The sequence below is a fragment of the Pleurodeles waltl genome, chromosome 5 (assembly GCF_031143425.1).
Source record: "Pleurodeles waltl isolate 20211129_DDA chromosome 5, aPleWal1.hap1.20221129, whole genome shotgun sequence".
Taxonomy (NCBI): Eukaryota; Metazoa; Chordata; class Amphibia; order Caudata; family Salamandridae; genus Pleurodeles; species Pleurodeles waltl.
This window is the reverse complement of record NC_090444.1, coordinates 83,508,780-83,522,094: the sequence shown is the minus strand read 5'-3', so window position 1 is coordinate 83,522,094 and position 13,315 is coordinate 83,508,780. Positions and strand designations below refer to the sequence as shown.

General features: G+C 45.9%; 1 protein-coding gene across 6 annotated transcripts in view; it reads left to right on the top strand.

Annotated features, from left to right (window-relative positions):
• Positions 1 to 13,315, top strand: part of DTNB (dystrobrevin beta) — a 672,321-nt gene that overhangs the window by 439,761 nt on the left and 219,245 nt on the right. For 3 of the 6 annotated variants that reach the window (XM_069233644.1, XM_069233643.1, XM_069233647.1), the window contains one exon: positions 2,865 to 2,954. The exons of 2 other annotated variants lie outside the window; for them this stretch is intronic. In XM_069233644.1, the coding sequence (XP_069089745.1) occupies positions 2,865 to 2,954 (90 nt within the window). The remainder of the gene's footprint in view (positions 1 to 2,864; positions 2,955 to 13,315) is intronic. One more of the 6 variants, XR_011203590.1, reaches the window with a different exon arrangement.

The window sequence follows — 13,315 nt, the reverse complement described above, 5'->3', positions numbered from 1 at the left end:
ATATGAGTAATCCCTGTCGTGTAAGTGTTGTTCCCGCCATATATCCACTAGCCCCCAGTAGCTCATCCATTCACTAAGTTTCCCAGCTATCTTACTTGATATTGCACCCTGTAGTGGGGGGGAGGATCTATCCAAGTCTACATCTAATATACTATTGAAGTCCCCTCCAACCAAAAGCTCTCCTCTCCTCTGGCGGGTGAGGTGGCTCGATAATTTCGTCAAAAAGGGGATCTGGTCTTGATTTGGGGCATACATGCAGCACAGGACAATCGGTGTGCCGGATAGCCGCCCCTCCAGAATCACGAAGAAACGCACTCCCTTTATATGGCTAATTCTCCCTTTTCCATGTTGTTGCGTGAGAGCATGTTAATGGGGAGAATCCTGTGCTTGCAGCACAGGGTGAGATTTGGCAGATCTGTTTTAACATTCTTTATTGGCATCAAAATTATATTTTATTTTCTCAAGTTAAATAAAGGATACTGACAATAAAAGGCAACCCATAGAAAATCAACATCCAGGCCTAGATTCTGGGCAGTGCATCGGCAGGTTTGTGTGTGAACATGATTTTCTCAGTTTAATAACCTTTGATTACATCTAGGCTTTGGTGCTTGGAGTTCATGCCTCATTAAACATGAGTTTTCATACTTCATGTGTTGCATGCTAACAAGTGGCTTCAACAGGCTTCTGCAGGTTGATCTTGTAGAGTTATGTGCTGGTGAGCAAGGGCTGCTGTTTCTTCGGTTTATGATAGTTTTAATAGAGTAGTTTTCAGTCTTGTCTTGCAAATACAGGATCCGAGTGCATTAGACCCATTCTCCTTCATAAAGGATTTGAGGGAAGGTGAGTTGGTAATTGGGCCAGAGAAAACAATAGTTGAAGGGGGAGATGCTGTCAAGAGTATCCAATTTGAGGTATTTTTCTTACATGCATTTGTGAAGTTTTACATGACTCTGCATATATACTTAATAATAGGACCCTGCAAGGCAAGTAGGGTTTTAGACTAAAGGTTAGGGAGGTGTGAGTAAGTATTATTGGACTGTGTCTCCTGTTCATACTCACCCATCTTATAATTTACCAACATGATTTGCAGAACAATTGCACATAATATATTCTAACCATTTCCAAGTACCACTGTCTGTGTGTACACTGTTATTCTGGTCAATGCAGGGTTCCCTCACCACCCATCTGCAAGAACAAGATGTTCTGTTGGAGGTTGCCCAAACTCCATGCATCCCTAACTCTCATGAATGTAACTCAAAAGGAGCGTGAGAAACATGTCTGTTTTATTTTGTGTGTGAAGGATACAGTGTCCTCGGAGGGCATAGGGATGCCCCCCCCCCCCAGTATTAAGGTTGTCACCACAGATGTAGCAGATGGAAACTTCTAAAAGAGTTTTCACTCCAAGGACCATGTAATAAGCTGCAGCAGTGGGCACACTTTCATGAGGATGTCCCAGCTGATTCATATGACTTTCAGCCATTTCTCTCCTTTCACACTTGCTTGTCTTCGTAAAGCGACTCATAGTATTCGGACAAGAGAGTGACATACAATTGCTGCAACAGAATTGACAAGATCCCGGTCTTGCCATCATCCCTTGGAATAACTCAGCTGTATCCTGCCTCACGAGTGGATATGGGGTTGACTGTTCTCTGTACCTCTGAAGTACATGCCCGTGGTGATGAAGTATACTGTTCTTTTGTCTTGTTTTTGGGTGTAAGCTGTTGGGCTAAGGGTACTGGCACATGCCGTAAAGACCATATCAAGAAAGATAGCTGAAAAGGTACTGTATCATTTACTCACCGGTCATCTTCGTTACTCAGAATCTAGGTCGTCCTCGTTGGATCTCCCCAGCCCTGGCAGCCATATCCCCAGGTCTCACTGCCAGGAATCCAACACTCGGCTTTTGCAGTCAGATCCCAGGGCACAGCAAACCCTCAAAGTTATCTCAGGACATGTTGGGGGTGAGAAAAGAAGAAGAGAAAGAAAGATTTCCCTAAAATAACAATAAATATGAAATAACATCTTGTCAAACGGAAGCCAAATGTTGAGTCTTTAGACTGTGATGAGGAAGACCTGCGGAAGGTTACTGGTAAGTGACTTGATATGACTCCCTCTGGTCAGCTAGCCCCATGCAGCCTCCCTGCCAGAAGCAGAAGGCAGACATACATGAGTCTGTCTTCCTTTTGCTTAGTCGTACGGTGAGGTGTCATCACAGAGCGGGCGGAGGCGGGGTGGTCTCAGGCCATGATGCACTCTTCCTTCCATGGGGCTGTACTTTTAACTACTAAACTACATTGTTCTTCTTGCAACAAGGTGCTAGAAGAGTAATCCTAGGCGTTAGTGACCATGACTTAGCTGGTAGAGTAGTGCTATTAGAATTACTATCACTAATGTACTTTTCCTAAAGTGGCATCTTAGTTTAAAATACTATTTCAAAATAAAAAACAGTTCGTGATGGAACCGCCATTGAAATTCTCTTGGGAGTGTACTTTTTGAAAGAGTAGTCAACATGCAAAATAGATATTTAGTTAACTCACCTCCAAATAATGTGCAAGAGAAGATTGTAGTGTGTTTTTTCGACTTACCAAGAGTGACTAGTCCTTTTAGGGGAGTAGTACTAGTTATCTTAAAATGAAATGTGCAGTAGAATGCAGTCAATAATTCATTTCTGCAGTTCTGTAACACCCCACTCCAGGGGCTCTTGTGGATTGCTTTAGAAAGAAAGTTTGTTTCATGTTTGCCTATAGTATGTCGAATTCATTTATGATTTTCATTCGTGTGTTAACCTTTTTAACTTTTAATTTCTTTTAATTGATTACTTTGTTTCCCATTTTCTTTGCTCTCTTCGCGCTCCGCATTCCTAGGTCCCAGTACGCCGTGGACACCCCCAGTCGATTAGCAGATGAACACGCATTGATAGCCGACTATGTGACCCGGCTGCAGAATGGTACACGGTTAGTTCTGGGATAGCTCTCCCTAGTAAACCAGTTCTAACTGCACAAAAATGTTCACAGAACGAACATTTTTGAATGGTTTGCTAAATTACAAAAATTCCGGAAACATTTCTATTTCCTTATAAAAACTCTTTTTGAAATATGTGCAGGAAAATCTTTTTTTCTCAAATAAAGTTTTAGAAGGAGGGTCCTGGAACATTTTCAAAACTAACATTTTTTTAGTTCTGTTGCTTCATCCCTGCATGCACCCTTAGGATAACCAAAATACATTAGTTTAGTAAAAAGGCTTAATTTAGTTTAACAAACGGTGAGCAGATGGAAATAGATAAAATGGCCATTTTGGGGGTATTTTGTCTTATGAAGCTGCCAGCGAAATGTGTAACCCGTGGGTGGATCATGTGCTCCTTCCCCTAAAACAAGAAACTGTCTATCACTCCATCCACAACCACCCTAAGCCTCGAAAATGTTTGTTAATCAGCCCAGGTCCGATTTTTTTCGAATTGAGAATATTGTTAGTGGGCTGAATGAATATTGGGGGAGGGTCACTAGCAGACGTTTTCATTCGCCCATTCTAATGAATGAAACAAGCTACAGTGTTAATGTCCAGTATTTGGTATTGTTCTGCACTGGGTATAAAGGATTTCATTTCCATGGCGGGACTGAAAAAAATCCCAATGTTTCTAATGAAGCAGATCAACTTTAGGTGATGGAGTGAGTGCACAGAATCAGAGAGAGATGTGCTTATGAGGATGAAACCCTACCTCTAATGGAGCTTAACATGAGGAAGCGTAGGGCCGTCCAGACTGATCGCAGTGGAACATTATGCTGTGCCTGAGGGATGGAAGGGAGAAAGGCGACAAGGGAGAAAAAGGTTTGGTTGTCCTCAGTGTACGTATGGTGAGCAACATCTGATGATCCCCAGTGAGGTGGCGTAAAGTGAGAATAGGTGCGAGCCAATGTTCAAGCTTAAGATAACGCTCACTGTGAGTGACGTATTGATAGGTTTGAGCCCCAGATGACTGAGAAAGAGCAGCCGGAGAAGTAGAGATGATCCACTCATGCACGAGGACTGTAATTCCTAGTGAGTTGAGAGGCTAGCATAGAAAAAATATTCTACTTTGTTTAAAGCACTGGAAATTGTCAAAAAGAAGAAAGATGATTTCTGATGAAGTTTTGATGCATGCAAAAGTGCAGCGTCATTTGAGGTGAGGGTACGAAAACCTGATCAGAGGCAGTTGAATAAGTTGTTGGATCACATGTGACGACCAGTTATTTTGGTGTTTTCGGCCAACATAGTTGGATAGAGAGGAAAGATCAGCATGGGGTTTCTTTCAAAGAGGTAAGACCACTTCCAATTTGGAGCATTGTGGATAGGATGTTAGTGAGTGGTTGAGTTGAGACATCAGACAGATGAGAGCTCGGAAGTGAGAGCAAGAGCCTTAATGATTTGTGGCCTGGGTGGATAAGAACCAAGTGCCTTTAATTCAGCTAGCCTATCTCAGTCTTTCAAGCCTGAATGCATATAATTGTAATCCTTGTTATGGATCCTTTGAAGATCTCTACACTCTTCACTGTACTCTGTGTACATTTGTAATCCTCAAGCCTGACACTGGCAGAAACAACATGGAGGACATGTTCTTCAGCTGAAGAATGTGATCATTTTCAATAATGCCATTAAAAAAAAAAAGTGTGAAGGCTCTTTTTTTATATTTATTGGTCAATGAGAAATCAAATGGAATTCGAACAGGATGGAATGAAGTCTAAGCAGTATTTGTGGTTTAGGCACAGTTAGTTTTGCTCCAGCTAGGACTGGGCAATGGCTTGAGCTCTACAGGTGGGTTGTTCCCATCATCGGTCCTCTGCAGAAAGCCACTCTTCCCAGTCCGTCTGACCTTCAGTACACTCCATTCAAGGACTTCAGAAAAAAGGTCAACTGTGGATGCCCAAGAGGCCTCCAAAGCGAACAGGCACCCTCTGTTGTAGATCACCAATGTTCAGAACTTCTCAAGGCCAAAATAAGTCCTCCCCAGTGCAGCTGCTGCCCACCGGAACTCTCATCTATGAAGTTCAAGGTCCAGCGCACTCTGCTTTCGTTTAGAAAGATCTAACAACATACTTGTTCCTTTACTTTATGAAATATCTGTAATCCTCCTGTTTTGCAATGAGCTTACACTGAATCCAGTCATTGAGACTATGCCTCGACTCAGATTACTTTGGAGAGGCTGGTGCCCCCTTAGACTGCATCCTTGGACAAAGTTAATTGTGCATATCTGTTTGGTGCACTGGACAGTGTGTCTGTCTCTCTTGTCTATGTTCACAAGTATGTTGAGCCCCCTCTGCTAGAGAAAATGCTCTCTGGAGCACAGAGAGACGCTGTGGCTTCAGGTGTGGTTTGACTTTGTCGTGGCATGATATGTACACTGTCCACTCAGATCATCAGCGTCATTTCGCACAACACTAGCAGACATGCACATGCATGGACTTCTTCCTTCGTAATTATGCTTCGTGATTGCGAGGTCCCGGTTGCAGTGCGTTGACCTAGTTCCCTGTGCCAACCTAGGAAAGCTGATGCCACTAGCAGTGATACATGAATGGGGATGATTATGCCCCAATCTTTGATAACATGAGATACATTAAAGGAGAACTTGAAAAGGCTGGTTGCACAGAAGCATGGTGCAGCCCCTATTTCTACCCGGCCACCCACCCCTTACCTGCACCTTCACCAGTAGGTCTGTTGGATCCTGGTCACCAACCGTGTCCTTCCTGTGTGGCCAGAGATTCAACGATCTGGGCCCTTCTGTCAACTTCGACTCCCCTGGCTGAGCTTATAGGACAAAGCGTGGGCCCCAGCGAGTCATCCTCTTTCCAACCCACAAGGCCTCACCCACTGTTACCTGCTGTGCAGTCGGTAACACAAGCCATTATCCCACAGCAGAAGATAAACCCCACAGATTGCATGTGTAGTAAGCGCCTACATTATTATTGCGGGTAGGGAGTCCGAGTCAGTGCTGCCTCTTGCCATGTATGTCACTTTCAACTCTGCGTTACGAGGAGTCTATAGCGCCTGCAGTGCGCTGCAGGTGATGCATTCCCAATAGGTTTCACCCTCCCACCCCCGAGGGTGCCAATATGAAGCACGTTTGTTGAGTAAAGTCTCTCAACACTGCAATTAGTGTTTTCGATTTCCTCTATTTTAATTTTACTAAATCTGAATTAAGACATGTTGAGGCATTAGTCATGCTATTGATACAGAACTGCCCTATCAGACACCGGCCATTGGTGGAGCTTTTTAAAATGTTTCATTGGATTCTGATTAGGCGATAAGTTTCCAGAAATAAGTATTTCTTTGTATTTTCAAATAGAGCATTGCTTGGTGGAATTAACAGACATCACAGTAAAGGTTTTGCAAACAAATGTTCAGCAGTGTGCTTCTGTTGTTGAAGGGGAGCACCTTGTGAAAGTTACCCCCTCCCCAGCAGCTACAGATCCACTGCGACATGTAGCCTGTTAGTCCAGTTCTCAAGGCCCTGGGGAGGGAAACGCATCTTTGACTGCACTGGTGAGAATGGTCTTGTTCTGGAGGAAGATGATGGTACCCGACCAGTGACTGGCGTAGGGTGTGTCAGCTGTGACTTTAACGCAAGGTGCTCAGGCGGGGGGACAGCTTTAGGTAATTTGGCCGAAAGGATTTAGACCAGTGATACTCAAAGTACGGCCCGCGGGCCACATGCGGCCCTCTGTACCTTTACCTGCAGCCCCCTGGTCAACAGCAGCAGTGAGCTGCTTTTTAGTCCGCTCAGCAGTAACATTAAAAAGATGTTAACTAAGCAGGCTGGCATTTATTTTCAGATTAATTGAAGTTGAAAAAGGACTTAACTAGGTGGTCCTACACCAATTAATTTTATGAACACTTTCATTTTTAAAGACATTGTGCAGCGAAAGTGTAAAAACGTAATAAGTCTCTTCAGAATTCAAAAAGTGTATTTTATTGACATGCAGAACCGTTTTGTCTTAGTAAATCAGATTATATCAGTGCATTGAGAAGTGTTTCTTTGAAGTGATCATTTTTTAAGCATGAATATAGAAACATTCATTCTTCCCCACCCTGGCAACAATGCCAATAGTGAACTAACAGGCAAGTTAGTTGTTATGTGACTCTTTAGGGGCCTGGGAGAACAATATTGTTTATTAAATCAAACACAGTAGAAGGTTTCGTACACCGCATCCTGAAGACCTGTATTTCAACTCCTCTTATATGTGTTAATGGAGGGAAAGTGGTTTAAAGCAGTTGCATAGGCACACACAGTTTGGTAAAGTAGGGAAGCTGGAATTAATCCAAGGTTTTCTGGTTTCACATTGTGCAATTGAGCCACTAGATGTTTATGCTTCGCTCCCCTAAATCCCACCTTGCCCCCATCACACCCCCAAGCATGACCTCCACCCTGTTGGCATAATCGCAGCCCTCTGTCACATGACAGATCAAAATTTTGACCCCTGGGAAAATCTTTGCCAGTACCCATGATTTAGACATTTTTCCCTTGGGGTGGGCCGGGCGGTATACCTCAACTACTTAAACCGCGTAGCACCACTGAAGGAGGTGCTTTTGTATTTGTTTTTAAAATGTTGGCAAGTTGGCGACTTACGTCAGAAATTACATTTGAAGGTACTGAACATCAAAAGGGCATAGGGGACAGTTTTCTGTTTCAACATATTTTGTTGAAAATAAGAACTTTTAAAAAGCAAAAGAACATTGTTTTGCAACATTTCCTTTGATGAAAAATCTCTGAAGTGAACTCACTTAAAGCATTTTCGCTATGTATTTCCGCCTCTATAATTCCAAGCCCCGGCACTTATAATTTTACAAATGAAGCACTGATTCAAGACATTCTAGGATCAGCACCCTCCTCTCCAACCAGGGTCTGAACACACGAGATGGGCTTCTGAGGAGCTATCCTCTCTTGAGTGGGCCTGTGGGCTTCAGGAAGCGGCCTCCTGTGTCTCAGATTTGTTCTGCCTTGAGGTGACTCGCATTTCTGTGCTCAGAAATATTATTGGCACAGTTGAAAGGCCAAACTGGCATGTTACCCCCAAACTACACGTTTCTGTTTGACTGTCATAACTGTCCGTCCTCGCACCGTGGGCCAGCTGTGCTCCCAAAGGGATGTCCATGTAGGACTTCCACAAAATGTCTCCACCGCTCGCACCTTTATTTCCACATTCAGCTCAATTTTCAAACTAAGGCCCTCATTACGAACATGGCGGTTCAGACCGCTATGCTGGCGGTGGCAGAAAATACTGCCACAGGCATGGTGGTCTGAACCGCCATATTCTGAACAAGGCAGCCTGACGATGGCGGGTTACTTTTTCCAACAGGGCAGCGCTGCAAGCAGCGCTGCCCTCCGGATAAAGAACCCTTGTTCCTCCAGCCTTTCCCTAGCAGTTACTCTGCCAGGGAAAGGCTGGCGAAAGGGGTGCTCCGGGGCCTCCCTGGCATGGGCAGTGCAGGGGCCCCTGTGCAGTGCTCCATTGCGCAGGTCACTGCCCGATTTACAGGCAGTGATCTGCACGACGGGTGCTACTGCACCTGCCGCACAGCGGCATTGACGACTGCTCCATGTGGAGCTGTCGGCAATGTCCCGGCCCTGCATTCTGCTGGGCCGGCAGGTGGAAACAGTGTTTCCGCCCGCAGACCCAGCAGAATGTATATTATTCGGCCAGCAGAGTCTCAAGGCGATCTGTGATAAGACCGCCAGCATGAACACAGCGGGTTTCCGGCAGTGTTCATAATGACCCCCCTAAGTATTCATTGCAGGGTAATTTTATACCATGGCAGCATACCAAAATACGCAAAACATTGGGGCCTTGAAACTAAAAGCACAAAGCACAAGCAGCGTTACTCACAGTTGCACAACGAGCAGAAAATTCAAAGATATTAGCAAAGTTGGAGTGTTGGTAAACAATGTCTGAGTATTTAACTAATCTTGAATTAAAGTTAAAATGTCCCACTCATACAGTAGGTTACAACCTCCACACAAATGCACCTCTAAATTCAGACATGACCAATACTTATGTTCTGAAACTAGCACATGACAAAAACAGATGACCTGGGATTTGGATATTCACTTCTAAACCCACAAAGATTGACGCTTAAGGGAAGCTTGTTTAAAGAATTAAAAAAATTCAGCCACGTGGAATTAAAGGAATCGCATTTACACAAACTGCCCGCCCCACTCCCAGTAAGCATTGATAGGGCCTCTGGTATGTGTCAATCAGTCATTTCTAGAGTGCGTCACTGTCACCCCTGGGGGTATCTGGGTGCTGGGATGCGATGTCTCTGTCGGAGAGCCAGTACTTGACTCTCTTTCTGAAGTCTGCCAATGAAGGTGCAGTTTGGAGGGGAGAGGGGTAGGTCGCTCCAGGCCTTGGTGGTAATGTATGAAAAAGATCGGCAGCCACTGCAGCTGCACCTATTCTTGGTGTGTGTGCAGGAAAAGAGAGCAAGAGCGCAGGTGTCTGGTGGGTTGGTGGAAGTGTAGACGGTGGTTGCTGTAGTCTGGTCCTTGATCGTGTAGGTGTGCATGAGGAGTTTAAAATGACATCTCTTCTGGACGGGGAGTCAGTGGAGGTTTCTGAGGAGGGGGTGATGTAGGTGCACCTGGGAAGGTCCAGGATGAGTCTGGCAAAGGTGTCCTGTATTGTCTGGAGTCTCTTTAGGAGCTGGGTGGACATGCCGGCGTAGAGAGCGTTGCCATAATTGAGGTCGCTGGTGATGAGGACCTGGGTAATGGTTTTCCTGACATTGACTGTAATCCATCCGAAGATTCTGCAGAGGATGTGGAAGCAATAGGAGGCAACTGCAATGATCTGCCGCTTCATGGTCATTTCACTGTCGAGGATGATGCCAAGGTTGCAAGCTTGGTCTGTGGGAGTGTGTCAGAGTACAGTCGGCCACCAGCTATGATCCCAAATGGTGGTGTTTTTCCCAAAGATCAGCACTTCCATCTTGTCAGATTTGAGCTTTAGGCAGTTGGTTGTCACCCAGTCGGCTATGGTGGTCATGGCGTTGCAGAAGTTGGTTCTGGTGGTGGAGGTGGTCTTCAGTAAGTGAGAGGACAAGTTGAATATCGTCTGCGTAAGAGATGATGTTGAGTCTTTGAGTTCTAATGAAGTCGGCCAGGGGGGTCATGTAGGTATTGATTCGAGTGGGGCTGAGGGATGAAACTTGGGTTATGCCACACATGATGCCCTTGGTTGTAGGGGTGAAAGGGGGTAGTCGGAGTCTCTGAGTGCGTCCTGTCAGGAAGGAGGCAGTCCATTCGAGGGCGTCGTTTTGTATTCCAATGCTGTGGAGTCTATTGATGAGTGTGTGGTGGGAGATGGTGTTGAACGTGGCTGATTTGTCGAGGGGGATCAGGGTAGCAGTTTCCCCACAGTCGAGGAGTGCTCTGATGTCATCAGTGGCGGTGATGAGTGCAGTCTCTGTGCTGTGGTTGGACCAGGAGCATGATTGGGAGGTGTCCAGTAGACTGTTTTCTTCAAGGTAGCTGGTGAGCTGCTGATTGATGGCCTTCTTGAATACTTTGGCCGGGTAGGATGGTAGAAACAAGGGTTGGTAATTCTTGAGTTCATTGGGGTCGGCGGAGGGTTTTTTCAGGAGTGGTTTGATTTCCGCATGTTTCAATTTGTCTGGAAAAACTGCAGAGGTGATGGAAGTGTTGAGGATGCTGGTGAGTTCCTCGCTGATGAGGTTGGTTCCGAGGTTGAACAGGTGGTGGGGTGGGGGTCAGTGGGTGCCCCGAAGTGAATGGATGACATGATGGCTGAGGTGGATTGAGTGGTGAGCGGAGATCACACTGTTGGTGTGCGCTGGGAGGGGTCGAGAGAGCTGAGGTTGGAGATCGTGGGTTGGGGTAAAGGTTGTTGTAGATGGTGGCGATCTTTCTGTAGAAGTAGTCTGAGAGGATGTTGCACAGTTCTTGGGAGGGGTGGATGGTGTTCTCTGTGGCTGCTGAGTTGGAGTATTCTTTGACTTTTTTGAAAAGTTCTTATGTGAAGTTGGATGCTGAGTTGATGTGTGTCATGATGGCTGCTCTTTTGGCCTCCTTGAGTTGTTGGTAGTAGTTGCTGAGGGGTGCTTTGTGGGCTGTTCTATCGGAGGGCTTCCTGGTAAATCGCATTGTTTCTTGAGTTTGTAGCAGCTCTGCTTGGAGGCTCTGAGCTCCATAGTGTACCAGCTGATGTTTGTAGAGATTTTGTTGGTTCTGACTGGTTTAATTGGGGCAACTGAGTCAGCTCATTCGGTGATCCAGAAGGAGAAGTTCAACATGGCCTGGTCAAAATCGGATGAGGCCTTGGGTTTGGATGAGCTGAGGGCCCGCATCCACTGTGATTCAGTTACTCTGCTCCAGTTGCGGTAGTCAGCTCTGTGGTTTCTAGTGGTGGTGTTTTGGGCATCAGCAATGGTGAAGAGGACGTTGCAGTGGTTAGACCAGGATAGTTCTGTGACGTAGTTGAATCCGACTCTGTCGTTGGAGGTGAAAGGGGGGGGGTCGAGAGTGTGTCCAGCCTTGTGTGTGGGTATGTTGACTAGTTAGGTGAGGCCTATGCTGCTCAGGTTCTCAAGAAGGGTGGTGGAGTTGGTGTCGTTGGGGTCATCGATGTGGAAATTAAGGTCGCTGGGTAGAATGTAGTGGTTGGAGTTGATGGTTAGTGGTGCTGTGATATTGGGGATGGTGTCGCAGACGGCTGGTTGGGGTTCTGAGGGTCTGTATAAGAGGTGCCTCTTAGGGTAGTTTTGGCGTCAGATTGTAGCTGGAAATTGAGGTGTTCCATTAGGGGTGCGGTGTTGTCGTTGGTGGCAATACTCGAAAGGTGTTCTTGAATATGCTAACCGTGTCCTCGCCTTGTTTGTTGGTGCACTCTCAGTGTATGATCTTGTAGCCGTCGAGTGTGTAAATTTTTACCCTCTGCTAAGAGCCCAATAGAAGACCAGTTACTCTGTGTCTCCAAGGGATTGCCTGCCAGTCACAGTTAGACTGTTGTCCTCCCCTGTTCATCCTCCAGTTTCTAAACACTCCTAATAGGTTGCTGCTGTCTCTAGCAGTTGGCTACCCTCCTCTCTGCAGGGTCCTGCCTGCCTCACCAGGCTGGTGAGGCCATCATTTTGCATTGCCTATGCTGGTGGAAGTTAGGGGTGCAGGATCACAGCCCCAACCTTTTTCACCTCATGACCATCTGAAATCATTCACCGGTTCAACTGCTCTCTGTCTATACTTTGTCCTTTGAGCACCCTTGCTCAGATACTGCTGAAGTGAAGCCTGCCCTAGAACAGCCGCCATAGAAACCTGTTTGACTGCCTCCAGGTATATTTGCATTATAAAATTCCTTTTTCCGGGAACTCTTTAGGGATTATAACAAATTTTCTTAAATCTCTCCAAGTTCTTTGTGGGCCCTGTGCCATCTAACTTCCTGGAAAAAAAACTACTGGATCACGACCACGCACCTCCCAACCCCCCCCACCCCCCCACCCCCGCCACCTTTTACGGATGACCAAAAGATTTATATCTCGTTAGAAATCCAGAGTCCATATTTTGCTGTAAAGATCATGGCAGACAAAGTGCTTGCACTGAATAACTTTCAAGCTGTATTTTAAAAATCAAGAGGGATTTGGAAAATATAGGCCCCGTAAGCCAGAAAAGGGACTGCTTTAAAACAGTGTTAAGCGAGGGAGGGGACAGTCTTGAGATGGGCCTAATGCAAAAGCCGTATGCAAGTGAAGTCTCCAGCTTAAGACGGCTGTAAGCTACGGCAAACCCCATTGCTAACAGGCCCTTCTTTGTTGCCATCTCAGACCCATCATTGTTAGTCTAAAATGTTCCCTTGCAATAGTTTTCCAAATATATGTGTTGTAAACACAATACCTTTACCTCTAAACTCCTATTTTATTACACATGTAGCTCTAATAAAAAGAAAATAATTGTCTATAGTTTTGTTTTAAATCTCACTTTTGTGGGCAAGGCTAGAATGGTGGACAGTCTCTCCATTCCCACTGCATCTATCGCCATCTATAGTGCCCTTTTTTGCCCACATTGCACGGACCCTGTAAGAAGGGAGGGAGCGATGAGGGTCCGCCCTCCCCTCTTCAACTCCTGGGACTATTACACTGGGCACAGGAGGCTGGGAGGGGCTCGAAAGACCGTCTGACCCCTGCCAGGGCCCCAGCCAAGCCTAGAGAAGCAATGCAGCACTTGCCCTATTGGACCCTGAACGGACTGCTACCCCCCTGACATGCGAACTATCCAGCAGTCTTCCCTCTCCTGGGCGGTGATCACAGCTGGCTTGGCACTGCCTGTGCACCCTCA